Genomic DNA, 23,137 nt, shown 5'->3' on the forward strand with positions numbered 1-23,137 from the left:
ACTTATGGTTTGAGCTCTGTGCGTCTGTGAGTCTGTCTGTGATTCTGTCTGTGATTCTGTCTGTCTGTTTGTCACACTTTTCTGGATCCTGCGATAACTTGAAAAGTTCTAAATATTTTTTCATGAAACTTGAAACATGGATAGATGGCAACATGGACATTATGCATGTTATTTTATTTTGTTACTACGTCAAAAATTCTGGTTACTATGGCAACAAATATAAAAAATAATCTGACAATGGTGGAAATTTCTGACAATGGTGGAGCTGGTATGGGACATATATTGGTTGGCAATAGTCTTGTTTATTTGTCAAATCTTCAACCATTGATGAACAAACAGTTGTTTATAGCTCTATTTTATTCCCGCACAATTCATAAGCCCATGGTGCTGATTCTTACATTGACGACAAAGTACATAATTGTGAGCTTCCATCATTTGCATGTTTTCTTGTTTCATGAGTCAAAATTTTTATGTATTTTCTAAGGCTTTTTTCCCTTCTTTGTGAAGCAGCTTTTGGCCCCTTAATTTGCAAAAAAATGAGTCACAAACTTGTCAACATTGTGAAAAAAATGAGTGGCAACCTCTTTCACATTGAAAATTTTACTTGCCTACTTCTCGCAACTTCGAAAATTTGAGTCGCAATTTCTCAAAATTTGGAAAAACAGCCATTTTCTAAGAAAGATAAATATCCCTGATTTCTGATTAATTTCAGCGAGTAGCTGCGAAGAAGTCAGCCAGTTTCTGAACAAAGATCACTGCATTCCAAAGAACTGGATTTATGTTTTTTCTTGTGTGTTTTTTTCAGCGAGTAGCTGCAAAGACAATAGCAAGTTTCTGTGCTTCGATTACTGCTTTCCAGAGAGAGGGATGTTTCTTATGTCATAACATTTATTCCTTTTCTCGTCGTTTTTCAGCGAGTACCTGTGAAGACGATAGCCAGTTTCTGTGCATAGACCACTGCATTCCAAAGAACTGGATGTGCGACGGGGACGTGGACTGTGACGACGGGTCCGACGAGAATATGGACAACTGTGAGTAGCAATCGGAATATCAAGCTAAATACTGTAAAATCTGTTTTATTTGTGGGACATTAATTTTGATTGATTTATCAATGACAATCAGCTGCAGTTCCAACACCATTAACCTGTCAACACTAGATATAAATACCCTGTTACAAAGAAGCACTTTTGGCTTAAAAGAAAACATTGCCAATTAAGAGTGCATTGATTCTTTACCAGAAATGTTGACATACGTTTGAATGTAGTATACTGTAAAATCATTATTATTTGTGAGACATTAATTTTCGTTGAGATTGTGGTTTGACCGATCCACAAATTAAACACAAACACAATGGAAAATGACCAAGGCGAATTCGTCATTTGCTACTCTAAATGTATTCTATTCGAGTTCAGGTTGAGTATTATGTCACATCTAATATCAAATTTGGTATTATATTGCATATCACATTAAGAATTGTTCAGCTTTAAGCATGTTATATAAGCCTTGTTCTGGGAAAACAGGAATTAATGCAAGTGCGAAACGTGTCATCCCAGATTAGCCTGTGCAGTCTGCACAGGCTAATCAGGGATGACACTTTCTGCCAAGACTGAATTTTCATTTAGAAGAGACTTCCTATTGAAGTGGAAAATGACATCTTTGATAAGCCTGTGTGGACTGCACAGGCTATCCTTAGATTATGCTTTATGCACATGCATTAAGCCCAGTTTTCCCAGAACGTTTAGAATACATTTTATCAGGAGTCTAAGAGTTTTTCATTACCACTTTCCCAGGTAAGCGAAACAGCATTTTCAGAGAAGGTTTGAACCGTACACCAGAATGTGTTAATGCCTGTTTAACAGAGTGCTTTTTCTATCACCAGTGCTCTAGCTAGGCTAATATGGAAGGGCGCCGCGCCCTACCCTTATGAGGCCCTGCCCTTTTATGTCTTAAACAACAATAAAAAAAATTGAGACATATTATAATTTATTAATCACGTTTTTCATTGATATTTATTAATAACTCATTTTAGACATTTTATTTACATGGTTAAATAATAATGGAAATTATATTTTCTAACAATTATTAATAATGTTAAATTGAATATCCAACAGGGAGCATTTCGGATACGACCCCACGCTCGAAAGTGCCCTTTTGACAAAATACTGCGCTCTTGAAAATGCCCTTTTTACAAATAAGCCCCCCCCCTTCCCTTTTCAAATCCTAGCTGGAGCACTGCTGTTTAACTGTACCTTTTATGTGCATTTACCATATTAGAATTTTTGCCTTTTTAATCTTTTTTGCCTGGATATGATCCACTAATATTTTGGAATTCTATTGCATCATGCACTATGCAGAGTGTAAAAACTTTCAAAATACTTGTAGCACGTGATTTTGAAATAATTGTAGCACATGATTGTGAAATAGTTGTAGCAAGTGATTGTGAAATAGTTGTAGCAAGTGATTTTGAAATAATTGTTGCAACTGATTTGAAAGAATTGTAGCATGTGATTTTGAAAGAATTGTAGCATGTGATTGTGCATGACAATGGAAAATATTTTAACGAACAGTATGCTGGCTTCATTATACAGCATCTTGTCTGCACTTGTGGCTGCAGTCAATAAACAAAGATCATCATGACATACAATGAAATATTTTTTATTAGCTTACCTGCACACAACATGATCATCTTTTGTCTGAGGTTCATCATCTGTTGTCAGAAGTGTGTCTGAGGTTCATCATCTGTTGTCAGAAGTGTGTCCTGCAATTTCAACATTAACTGTGTTAATGTTAACAAGAAATATCTTTAAAAAAGATATACGGCGTAAATAGTTTAATGAATGAGATCAAGTATAGCGAATGTCTTTTTCTGTGCAGTTCTTAGCTGCATCACACGCAGTACGGGATGTTACTGGGAGTTTTCGCGGCTTATTTAAGAAATAATTCGTGTACGTTATAGTTTGTTGTCGAATAACCCACGGCCGGAAGTTTAGATGCGTAGGGATTAAATCACGAGTGCGAAGCACGAGTGATTTGAAACCACGCATCTAAACTTCCGGCCGTGGGTTATTCGACCACAAACTATAACGTACACGAATTATTTCGATTCTAACACGATTTTTACTAAAGATTTATAGAATGTATCTTATTTTTCTTGCATACTATTTTATGTGAAGCTCCGCCCATAAAAATAGCTTTCGGCTGTTCTGTCGATCAGATATCCGCCCTCAATAACAGCCAAACTGGATGGAAAAAACCCATTTCATTTCTCACGTTTGGTTAACTAAGAACAACAACTTGCGTAAACTAACATGTTTTCATTGTACTCTTTAAATTAACGCAAGAGTGTTGAATCTACAAGACAACAACTCCGATTCGAACTTCAGCCATTTCAGTATCGAAGCAGCAGACGAACACCGTGGGAAATTGGGTCAAGTTTACGCATTTCTGTTCATAGCGTAGTATTTTGTCACGTGACTTTCATTCATAAAATACCGGATTATTACGCTGGTGGAAAATGTATCGGCATGTTTTGTTTAGCTACAGCGCGTGCTTTCAGTGTATAAGCTCCGCCCATAAGTTATTGCAGAATAACCCACGCTTGATTTCCTTCTTTGTCTATAGAAAACAAGTAACGTGCCGTGTTAGAATTTACATTATAACATATTGCTGGTCATAAACCTATAGATACAAAACAGAAAACCAAAAGAAGAATGGAAGTGAAATTTAAACATATGAGTCAACCGGCCACACGAGAAGTATCCGTATTTATAGGCGCGTTCTTCGAACAAACCTGTTTTAGTGGTTTGTCGGGCATTGCTTTTTGATTCGATTATTAACAGTATCAATTATCATCGTGCTAATGCTTAAAGTGATATTATGGGCATTTTGCACTGTTGAATTGAGCTGAAAAGAATTAACAGGTCAAAATAGTTAGTTAAAATGTGGTTACTGATTAATTATCTGCAACTCACCTTGCTACCAGTTGTTTATAAAAATATATTTTATATTCGATATTCTTACGTGACCCACCCAGTCCTGTAAGCTGAAATGATCCGTAAAACAATTTCGTGTCTTTGTGTCGTATGAACAAATCTGCACTAAAACTAAATTTAGGTTCAACTCGTAAAGGCATGATCAGTTGTCAAACGAAAGTACGGTTGATATTCAAATGCATTATTTTTCTCTTTCTGGTATATTGTTTTAGTATGATGATGCTGCATTAATTAATATAAGTGTATATGAAGTAGAAACATAAAAAATAATCAACGGTTGCGATAGACACCTATAAACTGTTACATGCTCATAATATCACTTTAGTACATTAGGCAATATGGACGAATAATTATTGTTAAATTTATCAACAATAATATTTATCATTGTATTGTTGAAAACACATTAAGAATCTATTATTTACATACCATAATTATATTGCTGAATATCTTCATTTAACATATTTCTGGTCTAAAGAAAATTCCAGGTCACCTAGTTCACGGATAGCGTCTTTATTATATAACGATTATTTTACTGGCCGCCAACTCCGGTGATGACCTGTATATAAACTCTGAATGACCGCAATTTGACCAGATATACCTCGCGGGTTGAAATGCAATGCTTTAAAGTGAGGCCTCGCTTCCATTGCTCTTTATACTTTTACATGCTAACATGTTGACAGGAATAAGGAAGTAAGTACTAAATATGAGAACATAGCCTTTTAAGTATAAACGCTCTTGCGCTGGTAATACTCTGAAAATAAAAGGTGTACGCACAAACTGTATTGATGTCGAGAATTGAGTGTAAAACTGTTCTATCTATTAAGCCTTTTCATTCGAGATAAAATTGTTTCATACAGTAAAACAGTGTTACAAAGACGCGGATATGTTTCCAATGTTCTGGTGGTATACTCAAATCAGCCAATGGAATAAATGAAGTGTATTCATTCGTACCTAGCCGCGGGAAATTCTATTGGAATTTTATTGGACACTTACAAAGGTCAGGCTAAGGTGAAAAGCTGGCTTAAGACAGCTTACGCCGAAAAACATTATTGGTATTGGTACATGTATAGTAAAACCTTGCAAACACTGTAGAGGTCACAATTATTGCCTAGTTTCCATGTCACTTGCTCAGAGAATCTGTCAAAATAATATCTTTAGTGAGTTTAATCAAAGCGCTGAAGGCACTTAAGATGTTCAATATTGCATAATTTAACACCCGATTCATTTTTAAAAAATCAAACGCAAGTTTGAAATGAACACACGCCATTCAAATTTATAAAGTGTGTGTCATAGCGCACGGGTCGAGTTTTGTGTGCACTTTTTATCATCCTTATTATTTCATAGAGATAACTAAGACAAAATAAAAACAACATGGCTTTTTGGACGTTATGAAAGCATAGAAAGTATGATGAAAATGTTAATGAGAACTGAATATAAAGACAATTTGCAGTCACCATCATATTAAATGAATATTTTTGGAATATCGAATAACTATCTCACCAAGAATATAAATTCATAGTGAAAACTTTTGATTTTTGACACCGTATCCAAATTCAAAATATACAATAATCTTAATATCTTGTATATGGAGGAATAAAAGTATATATACATTGCTGTTTATGCTTTACTTGTTACCCGAGCAGTTCACACGGTGTCAACAACGCTGACCTAAACATAGGTATAGAGCACTAATTCGCATTTTGGGCGTAAGTGTTTTCATCTTAGTGACTTTTACATAAACTAACAGACATGCATGAATATTTTCGAATATTTAATAGGCTGATTCGAGATACAACCTCTGAATTTTGGCTACATCACTGTGTATGTGCTCAGTTCAAAGGATGTAGCACTGTTCAGTGTAAGGAATTCCGGACTACTCTCTGTACGTTCAAACAACACAAATTGTGGCCCTGTTACAATTACGCGTTAAAATCCATCTCGCAGAATTTCGCGTTTGCTTCCAAGATGAGAAAACAATCATTATCGAAATAGTACATTGTCACGATAAGAGAAAATCGTTTAATTATCATACCACGATTTTTGACGTACTTTGTCAGCACATCTGGAAATCATTCATAAATATTTGGATAGGCTGCCATGATAAACAAGTTTGCTAATTTGAATTCAATTTTGTATCAAAAAGCATTGTTCTAAAATGTGGCATTTTCAATTCGCAATGAGATTTTTAATGACCCTCGTCATGCGAAAATGGGTCTTATTTTATATGCAACCATCGTATAAATAGCCCACTCAGCTATCTCTAAGTCTGGTGAGGAGAAACATAACATATTGAGTGAATTTATAGCGAACAGCATCGCCTATGGCCTGACTGCGCAAATGCACATGTTGGGTTTAACAAACGCTTGCCGAAATGCATAAGACCCATTTTCGCATGACGGCGCTATGGACGTATGATTTAAATGTGTTGAAAGAAAACTGCGTTTAAATCAAATATCAACATACCATATATTTCGATAGTGAAGAAAGATACTCATAGCAAGGCATATGAGGACACATTATGAAGTGCTCTCCCGTAGTATATTTTTTATCTACTCACACTTACGTGTGGTTTGACACATTTCATGCGGTGAATATGCAACTTACAAGTGAAAAACACAACACAATAGTTAAAAGTTTTGTTTTAATTGTATTTATTTATTTAGAAAAGTAAATTGCAAACTTTATTTCAAAGTCAGCATATATGCCCACTACATTTTTAAGATATTTCTTGTTATATTTAGTTGTTTTCGGAATTAGCGATTATAAAGCATTTTGAGGTTGCCTATAGTATGCCTGTAGTAATTGATGAACTCATATCCAACTGTCTATGTATTGAGAACTTTAAATATAAACAAGCTTAACCTTCTACTAACCTTCTACTAATGCGTTGCTAGGACCCGTAAATACAAAAGATCGCCGCTATCTGTTGAGAACAAAAGAACGTTTTCGGGAAATACCCGCTGTAGTAGCATAAACAAGGTTACGAAACAGGTCATTTGTATTATTATAATAAATTGTTTGTTATATTTGGTTTTAGCGTTTATGAAACATTTTTAGTTTTTGTCTATCGTATCGCTGAAGTTATTGTTGAACTTATGTTCAACGTTTTATCGTATAAATAAGCGTATACTTTTTACCGAATCTATTAATAGCCTCAAATTACGAATGACCTGTACTACGTCATTGAGGTGTATGTGAGAGCATAACCTATTGCGTTGGTATTGCCAGTGGACTCTTTGTTTATCGACAACCGCATCTATTAATAGCCGCACATTTTGAATGGACTGAGCAAAAATACTACGTCATGAAGATGCTGCAGAAAGTGGACTATTTTATTCATTCATAAACAATTTCTTATGCGACACGTACAATACGATCATTGTTTATTGATTATTTTCTATAAAAGCACCGTTCGAAACTATTGCATTTAACACGATGTTAATATAATGTTTCTATTTGTGAATGAATATAATTGGAGAACTCAAACCTCTTGCATTAATTAAACATCTCTTTCTCGCGCGGATACGCGTAGTAAGCGGGTATTGGGCTACTAGTAGCTAAGGCGTATTGACCTGAAATTTAGACTAACCACCTTAGACGGTCGCTAAGCGACCATCTAAAAATGGTTCCAGTCCAAGCTGTCTCAGACTATTTATATCATTGATATCTTGGCAAAGTTCTTGAATGGTTCTTGATAGGTCACAAAAGCTGATCAAAACAGTTTAGTTCCTTAGGGTCTCAGGTGAGCAACCTAGGGCCTTTTGCTTTCTTGTTTCAACAGTAATAGTATTGAGTTCCCTTAAAAGCTCAGATTTTCTTTTGCTTCATCATCTGTGATTGTTAAATTCTTTTAACACAATATGTAACCTTCACCTCTGTAGATTTCAATTGCTTTTTTAGCTGTGAGAAAGAACAATTTTCCAAAATGTATATCCACACATTTTACCACACAATATATTTTTCATTTCCATTCCAATGCTGAAAATATATTTGGTTGTGTTGTACTACATTTCCTTTCTGTACTTTTAGTTTATGTTTTTAGTCATTTGAGTCAATTGTCCGTTGTTTGTCCTCCGTCTTGTGTAGTGCTTCCTTGTGTATCGTCAATATTTGCCACTTCATGAATCTTTGTAAGAACATTTGTACCAATGAGATCTTGGCTAAGTTTCAAACTGGGTCACAAATGGTAAAGATCTAGGTCAGTAGGTCAAATTAACAAAAAAACAATTATCTTGAAACTTGGTCAGAAGATTTGTCCTAATGATTGCACTGCCAAGTTTGAAACTGGTTTACATGGGTTGACTAACTAGGTCATAAGGTAAAATTGAAAAAAAAGTGTGTGAAGACTCAAGAGGCAACATTAATGGCCCAATTTTCACGAAACTTTGTCAAAGAGCAAAAAGAAATCATGTTCTTCTAATTTCAATGTCACATGGTACCTTTTTTGCATCCAGGGAGCAATGTGTCCCAATGCTATTATGGCTGAGTTCAAAACTGGGTCATTTTAAAAAACTTGGTCAAATAAAACAAAAACCTTGTGAGCACTCTAGAAGCCGCATTTATTTCCAATCTTCATGAAATTTGGTCAGAACATTTGTCAGACGAATGTGAAACTGGGTGATGAGAAATTACAAACTCTAAAAGTCATGTTTGTTTGTGCAAACTTGCTCTGAACATTTTTTTTAATGATCTCTCAGACTAGTGAGATAAGGTTCATGTTCTGTGAAAAGCATGTCAGCCATGAGGCAGTTCAGTTTTCCATAGGTTGCAAAAGTAAAAACTATTTGGACTCTCAAGATTCAGGTATACCAATTTAAATGCACTTGAAATTCTAGAATATAAAAGAATTTAGATTAGATATGCATTATCTGCTTAACTTTCTTTTATGAGACACAAAAGAATTACACTCAAACATAACACTCCTCGGCTATGTGCTTATACTTTCTGTTGTTCTGCTGCATGTGCAATTGTTCAGCATTCAATAAACACCTGCTTTACCCTTTCCCACTCAGAAGCAAAGTGAAATGGCTTTTGCAATCAGCATAAAACCAGAACAGCCTGCAAGTAACTCACAGTCTGTTCAGGTTTTATGCTGTTTGCTGCTCATCAGTATTAAAGGCTTGAAAAGAAGCCTTTAAAACTTAAATCTAGAAAGAAAGGTCATGAATTAAATTTAACTTGCCAAACGCGTAAAAATACTTATGTAAGTGTTAAAGGGTAAATATCATTATCAAATAATTTTGCAAGCTTTGTAAAAAAAAGTGTTAGCAAACATGGTGCATTTTTTGTGTAAACAGATAGATGCTTGTTTAGTAACATTATGTATTGATTGATATAAAATATACAGAATTTGTAACAGATCAAAATAATTATCCTTTAGATATATTTAGTTTCATAATTATGATAAAATTGTTTGTCATTCACTTATCATGTTTTTTTATATTTTTATGTCTGGCTGGCGTGCAGGTTTTAGTTGTAACTGAATGAAATATGGTTGTTTTTGTGGTGAATAATCGTTATTCTGTCTGAAGTGTTTATCATAAATTATAATTGTAAGGTCTATAAAGTGTGGTGACAAAAGCAAAAATAGTAAAGCTGTACTTGTGTTCACATTTATCATTCATGTTCTCAATAAAGGTATGACAATATTCTTTTTACTCGCTTACTTACACACTGTTTGTTGAAGCACTATAGAATGTCATTTAATTGAATTTTTAATGCATTACATTTGTTTCTTTGTCCCTTTTCAAGGAAGTCTATTGATAAGGAATTGTCTGTCAGTATGTTATTTGGTAGGTTGTAGACCTCTTGATTTAGCGCTATTTGTTTTAGAAAATTCTTTGTCCTAAAACCTTGCAATTTTTTCGGCTGTTTTTTTGGTAAAAAAACAAAGATGCCGATTTATTATGAGAATAACACAACAAAGGCCAATGTCACAGGATTGAAATGAGCTTTCTCCAAAAACAGTTGAATGGCATCATTTCTAATAATGGGATTTGTTGTTTTTTTTGCATTTTTTATATGTTGCTTTGAGGTATTTGTTGCCTTGTAGTTTCCTTGTTGGTATTTCTTGAGTTGTTGAAAATCTTTTTTATGTTTTGTTCATTTGATCTTTAAAAAACAAACAAAAAAAACACTTGATTTTATTTAAAGTAATATTAAAAAAATGAATTATTGTCCCCTACCGGTTTCGCTCTGTGTGTCTGTCTGTCTGTGAGTCTGTCTGTCACACTTTTCTTGATCCTGCGATAACTTTAAAAGTTCTTAATATTTTTTCATAAAACTTGAAACATGGATAGATGGCAATATGGACATCATGCACATCATTTCATTTTTTACCTATGTCAAAAATTCTGGTTGCTATGGCAGCAAATAGACTAGAAATGCTTCTGAAAATGGTGGTTTTCTGGATTCTGCGATAACTTTAAAAGTTCTTAATATTTTTTCATGAAACTTGCAACATGGATAGATGGCAATATGGACATTTTGCACGTCATTCCATTTTGTTCTTACGTCAAAAATTGTGGTTGCTATGGCAACAACAAAAAAATATTCTGAAAATGGTGGAATTTCTGACAAATTTTGGAGCCAGTAGGGGACCATATTGCTTGAAAATAGCCTTGTTTATTATGAGTTTAAAAAAACACATAATACCCTTGTTCTGTTTTTATAAGTTTCTTGTCATTGAGCCTATTATAGGGGGTTTCATGGTGACATGGTGACAGCAAAGGATTACAACTAATAAAGGAGATGGTTGAAAGTGTTCAAAGTTACCTCCCTTGAGAGTAATTAAATATCAGAGCCTCATTCTGAGAAAACTGGGCTTAATTCATGTGCTGGTAGTGTCTTCACAGGCTTATCAGGGGCGATATTTTCCATCTAGACTTGATTTTCTTTAGTAGAGACTTCCTTTGAACAAAAATCTACCTTACACGCGGAAAGTATAGTCCCTGATTAGCCATACAGCACGGGCAAATCTCAGCAGGGATGCATGATGCATGAAGCCCAATTTTCCCAGAACAAAGCTAATTATTTCTTTTAAAAGGTCCCCATTCCAACATCTAAAATTATCTCCTTTTACATTAAAAAAAAGATTACCTCCCTTGATAGATCAAAAGATTGCCACCATTGACATTTATTTTTTTAAACTCCCTTTGCAGGTCCCCATGCCAAACATCTCATTCCATGCATGCCAAACCAGATGAAGTGTGGAGGATCTCACAAGTGCATTCCATTAAGCAATATCTGTGATCTACACCCGGACTGTAACCCCGGTTGTGCCAATGATTATTGTAAGTACAGTTGCCTGTAACCCCGGTTGTGCCAATGATTATTGTATGTACACTACGCAACCCGTGATTTTTGCTTAATTTGCGAAGTCAAGGCGGGCATTTTGCTTTTTGGGTGGAAAATCACCGCGATTTCACGTGAATCGTCACTCCGACGTCGCGCGAGAGCTAAATCCCCTCAATGTTGTGGTGATTCGCTGCGATTAGCCGCAATTCACCGTGATAGCAGTGGATATCGTTGACATCGATGATTGGCCAATTCATGCATATAAACTGAATCGTATCGATAACTGTATACATAACGCTTTTCTAATGTTCACAATTATCAAATAATCAAACATAATTGCAACATCACTTCCGAAAAATAGTCTTAAACATTTATGTCGGTAAATATGTTTGAGAATTTCATTAACACAACTATATGACTACGCCATTTTTCAGAAGTGTAAAGAGTATAGTGCATAATGTGGAACACAGCTTTCATTGGACGAGCGTATTAAAATTTAGATCGAATGCAATACGATCTTAACAAAAAAAACGTTTTAGTGCGCCATAAGCCTTCATGTAAAAAATGTTTTCCTCCTGGAAATTGTGCTATTAATGCATAATATTATCAAAACATTTTTTCAACACGTAAAGCGTTGTAACAAATTAATATACAATTCAAAACAATTATACCACAAGAATTAATGTTCCGTTAAATTCCCAAATGAGAATAATAATTTATAATCCAAAACACTCTTCCAATATTTTAATGTTAACACCACGTTCACAAATGCTTCCAATATAGCCATCATGTATATTTCCCGACAAAAGAGCGCGAAAATTATGCAGCAATGTACAAGGTCAAGGTAAAGAGTGTTCAAGTATTGATTTTTTATTCAAACTGCGTAGCGCAGAGAACATTGAATTCTGTTGAATTCGGTTAAATGTTTCTTTGGTATTTTTAAAACAAATATATCGCCAAAAATTTGATATTTTTTTTTAAGTCATATCAAATCAAACACACCGTATCCGATTCGTTACTGATAGAAGTAAAACATAATACCTTGACGTGTATCTTTTTGTTTTATTTGAGAGACCATCTGAGTAAACGCCGAAAAATATATGCAAGATTTTTTGTCAATGCCCTTTGATCCATTATCGCACTTAATTGGCAGCGCCATCTTGTTGTTTCTGTGATTGTCACATCTTTTCACAGTTTGAACACGTACAAAGAGTGCCAATTAGACACTAGAATAAACACTATCACCCGCTGGACAGTACACAATAAATAATCAAATGTTGAGTTTTTTTTGTTTTGGACGTGAAAACCCAGAGAAATGCATGTACATTATACATCATCATATTTATTTAACTTTGCGAATGCTTAGTGCTACGTTGATATACTCGTTTTTTTCAGCAAAACAAACACAATGTTTAATGGCTTTAATATATAGGCAGTGATGTCATAACAACATAATATATAACACGATATCATAATAACATGTACTTAAAAATAGAACAGTAATGTATTTCCGATTTACGGCTTATCAAGCATTGTGAATGTATGTACAACGCTCGGAAAGTAACGCTTTGTAACATGAGTTATCCGCATTGGAGCCTGAAACAGAAAATAAATAAGTATAGCATAATCTAGTCCAAATAATTAGACGTAATCTACCGATTACATTTAAACTTTAAATGAAAGTGTTACTTAAACAATTTCCGTGCCTTAAGGCGCAAATATTTTGCTAAACACTGTTAACAAAAGGGCTACACGTTATAATTCTTGATGAAATGCAAAAATAAGTATAAACATACATGTAATTAATAACGTCAATATACACACACGGTTATGTTAAAGTTTAAAAGGAAAACTTAAATCATATTTCTCGTAAATTACCAAATTATTAGTTTCGTCTAAATCAAATATCATGTATAGAGAAACAAGGTATTTATAACCGACCAATGATGAAACACTATGCAACTTTCAATTTACACAGTGCTACGCTACATGTATATGGCAACAATATGGAATTTGAACAGTGGCAGTGTATTCGGGCCTGGAATATAATTGATTGTAAGTGTTAATAAACATTCTGCTAATGCAGTTAGTTAAATAATGTTTACATGTTATATTCAATAATTATTGCATGATCATTCTGCGCTGTAATATTAATTTGGAGCCGTTAAAGCTTCCGACATTACTTCATCAAGTTCATGTCGGAACAGGAGTATTAAAGCTTATACGCCCATTGTATACAACAACAACAAAAGCTTTATTATCGCAATGTATAATATAAGTGTATACATATATGTTACATGTAATGTAGTGTAACCCTCAATGTAAATCGCTTATAAAGGGGAATCACGGCGGTACGAGGTGATTTGCGCTGATTCACGCTGATTGCGCAACAGCGAGATACGTCCCGCGACGGTCGCCGAGACATCACCCAAATTTTCTTGTCGCTCGGAAACACCGCGATTTGTCACGTTGCATCGATTGCGGTGATGCGAGAATCGCGGCAAAAATCACGGGTCGCGTAGTGTATGCCAAGTAAGCAATATCTGTGATCTACACAGAGACTTAAACCCGGTTGAGCCAATGATCATTTTAAGTACAATTACTTCTGCAATGATTATTGTAAGTACACTGCCTGTCACCCCAGTTGTTCCAATTATTTATGTAAGAATGCCCAGTAAGCAATACCATGATCTGTATTTCCCAGAACAAGATTCTTTAATATTTCAATGATTGTTGTAAGTACGCTATTGACCAGTCGCCAAATACGAGATTGCTCCGCCCACTAAGTTGTGTTTTCATAAAATGCTTTATCCATTACTCCGACAGTCTTGTTTGTCGGACCATGTGGCCGCAATAAACGAAATCTGATTGATTATTTCGTGAGTTTGATTGACAGCTGGCGACTTGTCAATTACCCTGGGTGTGCCAATTATTATTCTAAGTACAATATCTGTGATCTACATTGAGACTGTAACCCTGGTTGTGCCAATGCTAATCGTTAGTACGGTTGTGCATTCCATGAAACAATTTCTGTGATCAACAGAGGGACTTTAACCTTGGTTGTGCCAATGATTATTATAAGTATGGTTGATTGTGCCAATTATTATTGTAAGTATACCCAGTTGTTCCAATGATTATTGTAAGTACGTCTGACAAGTGCATTTCATTATCAATATATGTGATCTGCACTGGGATTGTAACCCCAGTTGTACCAATGTCATTGATTATTGTCAGTTACCCCAATCACAAGTACAGTCCAGTAAGCAATATATGTGATCTATAATATGATTGCAACCCCGGTTATGCCAATGATAATTGTAAGTACAGTACCTCGGTTAAACCAATGATTATTGTTCATATAATTGATACCACAAACTTCAATAATAATCAGTTTTTTTAAGCCAGTTAAGAAGTTTAACGCCAGTTAAGGTAACAGCCTGTTAAGTTCAGAAGCAAAAACAATTTATTTTGAAAGCAATTATATTATCAAACAAATGCCAACTTTTAAAGCATAAAAATTGTGTTAACAATTATAAGATAGATTTAAGGGTTAACAATTAACCCATTTATGCCTGGCGTCTAGAAAAAAGGCCTTGGCAAACAGCGTTGACCCAGATGAGACGCCGCATGATGCGGCTATTCATCAGGGTCTGCGCTGTTTGCTTAAAGGAATTTCTGTAAGAAATATTCTACATATAGAAATAAATATACTAGATCTCTAATTTTGGAAATAAATTGATCCAATTTAGAAGGATGTGAGAGTCCACTGGGAATAAATGGGTTAAGTCACATAAATAACTTGATCCAAAAATTAACAGTTATTAGCTTTAATGGCAATCAAGTTTTCAGGCCCTAATCTTTGAATTTATTTTATCATAGCATTTGTATATCATATCAGAGCTATGAGTTTTCATTTTGTCTACGGATTAAGTGCCAGGCGACTTGGCGTAAAATTATTATTGGTAGTGATCTCAGTGCTTTGATTTCTTATCTTGCCACATTCTGGTGCCCCATATTAGAATGATGCTTTTGCCCATTAGTCTTAAATCTGTCTATCAAAATATGTATGACATGCTCTGTGAAAACGGGGCTTTATGCATGTGCATAAAGTGTGCCCCCAGATTAGCCTGGGCAGTCCGCACAGGCTAACTAGGGACAACAATTTCCACTTTTATGTCATTTTTTGATAAAGGGAAGTCTCTTTATAACAAATATCCAGTTTATATGGAAAGTGTCATCCCTGATAACCCTGTGTGGACTGCACAGGCTGAACTGGGGCGACACCTTATGCATAACCCAATTAGTCCCAGAGCGAGGCTGATTATTGTAGAAGAAAGTGTTGTCCCTGATAAGCCTGTGTGGACTGCACAGGCTAAACTGGGGCGACACCTTATGCATGACCCAATTTGTCCCAGAGCGAGGCTGATTATTGTAGAAAAAAGTGTTGTCCCTGATAAGCCTGTGTGGATTGCACTGGCAAATCTGTTACAACACTTTACACACATACACAAAATCTGGTTTTCCTGATATGCATGAATAAAGCTGGGTTTTCCCAGAATAAGGCTTTTTCTTTTATTTTTCAGGTTGAAGTGCCTATGACATGGCTTTAAATAATTATTTTGAGTGTTCTCAGCTTTGATTTCTTATCTCCCCAGGTTCCAGTGCCCCATGTAAGGATGTGGCCAGTTCCCATTGTGCTGAGACACTGGATGGTGCTGTGTGTTTTTGTGACGACGGTTTCCAGTGGAACAATGAGACCAAAACTTGTATAGGTGAGAGGTCTTTATTGTATTGGTGAGAAGTCTATATTGTATTGGTGAGAAGTCTATATTGTATAGGTGAGAAGTATTTATTGTATTGGGGAGAAGTCTGTATTGTATAGGTGAGAAGTCTGCATTGTATAGGGGATAAGTCTATATTGTATAGGTTAGAAGTCTATATTGTATAGGTGAGAAGTATATTGTATAGATGAGATGTCTATATTGTATAGGTAATCAGTCTATAATGTATAGGTGAGAAGTCTGTATTGTATAGGTGAGAAGTTTATATTGTATAATTTTTTATATGAGATGTCTATATTGTCTATATTGTACAGATGAGATGTCTATATTGTATAGGTAACCAGTCTATATTGTATAGGTGAGAAGTCTGTATTGAATAGGTGAGAAGTTTATGTATATATGAGATGTCTATATTGTATAGATTAGCGGTCTATATTGTGCAGGTGAGAGGACTATAGTGTGCAGTGTTTTTTCACCATTTTGGGAATTTGGCCAGGTCCCATTGGATTGGAAAAAATACGCATTTTTGACAAATATTGGAAATCAATGTTGTTGTTTTGCTAAAAATGCTTGAAAATTGAAAATACAAGTGTTTTCTGTATTAAACTTTCTTAGTTTGAACTTATATGGATGGGACTTGAATGAAATATCAAGATCTTAAAAAAAGAATGAAAAAAATAACACGAGTGTATGTGAAAAGTCTGTATTGTAAAGCTGAGAAGTCTATATTGTTTAGTTGAGAGGTATTCATCGTATTGGTGAGAAGTCTTTATTGTATAGATGAGAAGTCTGTATTGTATTGTTGAGAGGTCTATATTTTATAGATGAAAAGTATGTATTGTATTGGTGAGAAGTCTTCATTGTATAGATGAGAAGTCTGTATTGTATTGGTTAGAGGTCTATATTGTATATATGAGAAATCTGTATCATATGATGATAAGTCTATATTGTAGAGATGAGAAGTCTGTATTGTATGGTGAGAAGTCTATATTGTATAGATGAGAAGCCTATATTGTATAAGTTCTGGTGTAATGGATATGGTGTCCGCCTAGCGACCGGGAGGTTACGGGTTCGATCCCCACCGTGGGAGCGTTCTTTAGATCTCCCATAAAGACACCAAGTACTGGTTCTAGGCCCAGGAAACGGACTCGAGAGCATTTATATAAACCTTAGGCTTTCGATGCAATCGAGCTAAAATAAATAGGTTTAAACTAAAACTATAAGTTCTCAAGTATATATTGTATTGTATGTTTCTTTACATTTGTTGAATAATAAACTATTATTTCCCCAAATCGAATGATCGGGGTATATTGTTTTTGGCCTGTCTGTCATTTTATGTGTGTGTCACTGTGTGTGTGTGTCCCAAACTTTAACCAACATTTTATCATTTGCCATAACTTTTGCAATATTGATGATAGCAACTTGATATTTGGCATGCATGTGCATCTCATGGAGCTGCACATTTTGAGTGGTGAAAGGTGAAGGTCAAGGTCATTCTTCAAGGTCAAATTTCAAATATGTGGCGTCTGTCCGTCTGAAAACGTTAACATTGGCCACAACTTTTTCAATATTGAAGATAGCAACTTGATATTTGGCATGCATGTGCATCTCACGGAGCTGCATATTTTGAGTGGTGAAAGGTGAAGGTGAAGGTCATCCTTCAAGGTCAAATGTCTAATATATGGCGTCTGTCCGTCCGTCCGAAAATTTTAACATTGGCCATAACTTTTTCACTATTGAAGATAGCATCTTGATATTTGGCATGCATGTGTATATCATGAACCTGCACATTTTGAGTGGTGGAAGTTCAAGGTCAAGGTCATCCTTCAAGGTCAAAGGTAAAAAAAAATTAAAAATTACAAATCGGCGTTCTCATGAAGCTGCACATTTTGAGTGGTGGAAGTTCAAGGTCATCCTTCAAGGTGAAAGGTAAAAAATAAAAAAAATATCAAAGCGGCGTTCTCATGAAGCTGCACATTTTGAGTAGTGGAAGTTCAAGGTCAAGGTCATCCTTCAAGGTCAAAGGCCAATTTTTTTTATTTTTTTTTCAAAGCGGTGTTCTTGTCACAGAGTTACAAATATTATTATTTTATTATTTGATTTTTGATTGAGTACATTATAAATTCATACAATACAATAGTTACAGTTTTAAAGATATTGAATTGATTTCTGTGAATATGTTTGAATATGATTTCTTTGTCTACTGAATTGCAGTAGAAGGTTGCTTGGAACCACATGTTTAACTTGATATTGATTACATTGTATTAGTTACCGTCTTGGAAGTCTTCTCATGTTGAATTCACACTCAAGGTGCAGACTGTATGCTGACTGTATGCTTATCAGTTCTAGCTATAAATAATGACTGTGACTAAGATTCTTAGACTAGGTGCTAATTATTTACAGTCTTATAGAAGTAAGGAAGTAAGGTACTGTATGTTGGATGAGAGATAGATAGGATTGGTCAGTGAGATGTGTGGGTGTGATTTGGCATTAAGGATCTGTATGATCGATGGATGAATGAGAGATAGGATTGGTCAGTGAGATGTGTGGGTGTGACTTGGTTCTAGGGATGAAAGGGTTTCAATAGAGTGACAAATTAGTTTTAGGAAGGAAGGAAGGAGAGGTCAGCAAGAGAAAAGTTAGAAAGTGCGTTACAAGTAAGAGAGAGACAGTTGGAAATAGGAGGATGGAAATTGTTAAATAAGATCTGATAAGAATGTAATAGAGTTAAGAAGGAATGCTTAAGAATGCAATATAGGAAGATGGAATTTGTTGAAAATTATGTGAACTATAAATGAATAAAAGAGCAAACGCAGAAAGCGAGTTGTGTTGTGCTAATCATAACAAGGGCACAGATTTCCCCCGGTCCGGTTACATTCTCATGAAGCTGCACATTTTGAGTGGTGGAAGTTCAAGGTCAAGGTCATCCTTCAAGGTCAAAGGTCAATTTTTATATATTTTTTTTTCAAAGCATCGCAATAGGGGGCATTGTGTTTCTAATAAACATATATCTTGTTTTTTCCGTGATGTAGACTTTTTCTATTTTTTTAATCTGTGACGAACATAAGGCAAATTGTCATTTTGACAATTTGTGAACAAGTCACTTAAAATACAGCTGACAAAGCAGTGAGTAGGTGTAAGTCATGTTTGTGACACAGCTTTTTTATTATATAATGTATATATAATGTATTATATAAATTGATTATTATCTAATTTCATCTGATGCATTTCTTAACAAGTCTATCTTCTTTAAATAAAGATTTTATTATTATTATTATTATTATCCCCCACCAAAGTTGGAGGGATGTAGAATTGGCGCTGCCCGTCGGTCCGTCCGTCCGTCTGGATTTCTGTCCCTCCATATGTCAAGCACAAAACTTTTTAAAGCTATTTCTCAGAAACTTCATAAGATATCAGCATGAAATTTCATAGGTGTAGAGAAAACACTCAGGAGAAGAGCCATGCAGGAGATCCATAACCCTTCACTTTCTTAAATAAGAGTTGTTGCCCTTTGTTTTTTTACTTATCAAGCAATATATATCATCCTTAAACACAATTTATGTTATTGAGGATATTAATTCAATGAATTTGCTTGTTAATCTTAATTTTCTTGTTTCACTTTCAGATCTCAATGAATGTGAATATGAGCGTTTCTGTGATCAGCCCCGTTATTGTACGAACTCAGACAAAACTGCCACTAATCCAGGTTTCACGTGTGGTTGTGCCACAGGCTATAATCCGGTCAACGGAACTCGTTGTGCAGCTCTAAATGGTAGATAGGAAAGCCAGGCTTAATGCATGTGCGTAAAGTGTTGTCCCAGATTAGCCTGTGCAGTCTGCACAGGCTAAACAGGGACAACACTTTCCGCTTACACTGGAATTTTGTTTAGAAGAGACCTTTGACCTTCAAACAAAAAAATCCATAAAAAAAGTGCCGTCCCTGATTAGCTTGTGCAGACTGCACAATGACACTTCAGGCATAATTATGCATTAAGCATTAAGTCTAGTTTTCTCAGAACAAGTTTGCCTTGTTGATGTTTTCTTTGATATTAACAAGATACTGATTGATATTGGTAAGAGTTGGTGTGATTCTCTTTTCAATTATATTAAAACATTAATTTTGTTTTTAAGTTAAAAATTTATAATTTTCTAGGAGTAAGAAACAGTTCCTTTAACCAATATTTCTTCGACATGTTTTCAAATTTCTTATGGATGTAACATTCAGCTATAGACATCATATGAGCCATGTTACACAAAAATTGGTCTTATGCCATATGCAGCCAGCGCAGTTCCATGCCAGCCCGTGCAAATAGGTCTAGAACTACTCTATTCGCTAATGAGACACAGAAACCTTGTATTGTTGCAAGTGCGAAGGCATGGTCCTCACCAGACGGTGCTATTGCAGGGCCCTCAATCTATCAAATCTGCCGCCGAATTTCGGCGGCAGTCCCCCACCTGAAAAGTAATTACTTTTTTCCCCATTTGGGGGGGGGGGGGAATTGCCCCTTAAAAAAAAACATTTTTTTTTTTTTTTTTTTTAATAGAAAGATGTGTCTCATCTCATGATTATTATATCTCAATTCTATTTCAATGTAATCTTTTCAAACATACTAAATTATGAAAAATGCCAAGAATTTAGTGCAAACATGTACAAATGTAATACTGAGAGAGTAAGTAAAAAAATCCCCCAAAAAGGGAAAATTCCCCCTCCTAAGGGCTGCCGACCCCTTCCCCCAAAGTAGTGCGAGGGCGCTGATTGGGCAAGCTGGTCTGGATCTATGCTGGCTGAAAATGACATATTAAGACACATTTTTTCCTGATGGTGGTCTCGTAAATATGACATGTTTTCAGACCAGACAAATCGTAAGCCAACGATTCTCATCGCCAAGGAGTGGGACGTACGACAGCTGAATATGGATGGGACAGTTTACGGTAGTGAGGGGGCGTATTGGCTGAAGCCTGCGCAGAAGGCTGAGACCCTCGACTTTGATTATCGGGACAAGAAAATTTGCTGGGTATATTTGAACATTTTCTCGACTGTGATTATCATAACAATAAAATTTGCTGGGTATATTTGAACATTTTCTTGACTTTGATTGTCATTATTGTAACAAGAAAATTCCCTTGGTATATTTAAACACTAGATTTTATAGTAACAAGAAAATTTGCTGGGTATATTTTACAGAATTCCTGGGCTTTGACCATTGTAATAAGACAATTTGCTGGATATATTTGAACATTTGACTTTGATTATCTTAATAAGTCAATTTGCTAGGTGTATTGGAAATTCCCTTGACTTTGATTATCGAAACATGAATATTTGCTGAATATATTTAAACATTTCTTCGACTTTTGTTATTTTCACAAGACAATTTGCTGGGTAATTTTGAACATTTCCTTGACTTTCTTTCTTGTTACAAGAAAATTTGCTGGATATATTTGAATACTCAACTTTGACTATCAAAAGAAGAAAATGTGTTGGGTATATTTTAATATTTCTTCGACCCAGGCTAATCGGGCAAAACACTTATCTATCTATCTATCTATACTGTCTTACTTCCATTGCGGGTATTATTAACACTTTTCGCCAAGACTGGATTTTCAATTAGAAGAAACTTCCTTCAGATACGGCACAGGCTAATTTATGAAGACATTTTATGCATATTCATTAATCCCCGTTTTTGCAGAAAGAGGCTCAATTAATTAGTACGGAAACTTTTGTTCTTGTTTCAGCTCAATTACAAATGGAGTACCGGAAGCTCGGAACTTCTTTGTTCAAGTTATGACCTGGATGGGCAACAAGCCACTATTGTCGTCAATGCAACAGTACAACTAAGTAGTATGTAATCCTTATATTTGTTGTTGTTTGGATGCTTTCTTGTTGAATTTCAGCTGTATACATATATCTTATTAACTTATTAGACTGCAACTCTGTTATATGGCGATTCGTGGAATCCACAGATCATGTTTGCGATATAACTTGTCAGGTAATTCATGCGTGTATATTAGCGCTGTAATGATTCACCCATAATTCGATTCAATTCAATTTCGATACCAAATGGTCCGATTCAATTATTTTTTATTCAATTCAAATTTAACCTTTTGCTGCTTATTTTGCAAACTATTTCATGCTTGGTTTGTCCAGAGCATGAATTAAAATGTTTGGTATTTGTTATTAACATATTATGCTGCAGTACATTTAAACTGTTTTATGCCCCCCTTCGAATAAGAGGGGGTATATTGTTTTGCACATGTCGGTCCATCGGTTGGTTCGTCCGTCCACCAAATGGTTTCCTGATGATAACTCAAGAACGCTTAGGCCTAGGATCATGAAACTTCATAGGTACATTGATCATGACTGGCAGATCACTAGGTCAAAGGTCAAGGTCACAGTGACTCGAACAGTAAAATAGTTTCCGGCTAATAACTCAAGAATGCTTAGGCCAACGATCATGAAACTTCATAGGTTCATTGATCATGACTTGCAGATGACCCCTATTGATTTTCAGATCTCTAGGTCAAAGGTCAAGGTCGCAATGACCTGGCTGCCACTACAACAGACAGCCCATTTTGGGGCATGCATGTTTTACAAATTGTTTAAATAAAATTTAAAAACGCAAAATTGTTTTATAAGAAACTAATTTATTCAGTTGGTCAGTATTTAGTGTCCGCTCTCTTTTTATGCCCTCTTTCGAAGAAAAGTGGGTATATAGTTTTCGCACTGTCCGTCCGTAAGTCTTACAGTCGGTCTGTCACACTTTTCTTGTCCGCTCTCTATTTCAAATACTTTTCATCCGATCTTTACCAAACTTAGTCAGAAGTTGTATCTAGACAATATCTAGGTCAAGTTCGAATATGGGTCATGCCGGGTCAAAAACTAGGTCACGGGGTCACTTAGTGCATTTCAAGGATTTAGCATGGTAAAATGCTCATAACTTCTATCAAAGCTTTTATAGGGGGCATTTGTCATCCTATGGTGACATCTCTTGTTCAAGTTGTTTTCATCCGATCTTCACCAAACTTGGTCAGATGTTGTATCTAGATGATGTCTAGGTCAAGTACGAATAT

General features: G+C 35.3%; 1 protein-coding gene across 1 annotated transcript in view; it reads left to right on the forward strand.

Annotated features, from left to right (window-relative positions):
• LOC127849051 (low-density lipoprotein receptor-related protein 2-like) overlaps window positions 1-23,137 on the forward strand; it is a 121,898-nt gene that overhangs the window by 57,916 nt on the left and 40,845 nt on the right. Inside the window, exons 3-9 of the mRNA XM_052381773.1 lie at window positions 915-1,031; window positions 1,791-1,817; window positions 11,153-11,284; window positions 15,944-16,060; window positions 19,695-19,841; window positions 20,921-21,084; window positions 21,803-21,908. Of these exons, the coding sequence (XP_052237733.1) occupies window positions 915-1,031; window positions 1,791-1,817; window positions 11,153-11,284; window positions 15,944-16,060; window positions 19,695-19,841; window positions 20,921-21,084; window positions 21,803-21,908 (810 nt within the window). The remainder of the gene's footprint in view (window positions 1-914; window positions 1,032-1,790; window positions 1,818-11,152; window positions 11,285-15,943; window positions 16,061-19,694; window positions 19,842-20,920; window positions 21,085-21,802; window positions 21,909-23,137) is intronic.

This window comes from Dreissena polymorpha, chromosome 10 (genome assembly GCF_020536995.1).
Source record: "Dreissena polymorpha isolate Duluth1 chromosome 10, UMN_Dpol_1.0, whole genome shotgun sequence".
In the NCBI taxonomy this organism is placed as follows: Eukaryota; Metazoa; Mollusca; class Bivalvia; order Myida; family Dreissenidae; genus Dreissena; species Dreissena polymorpha.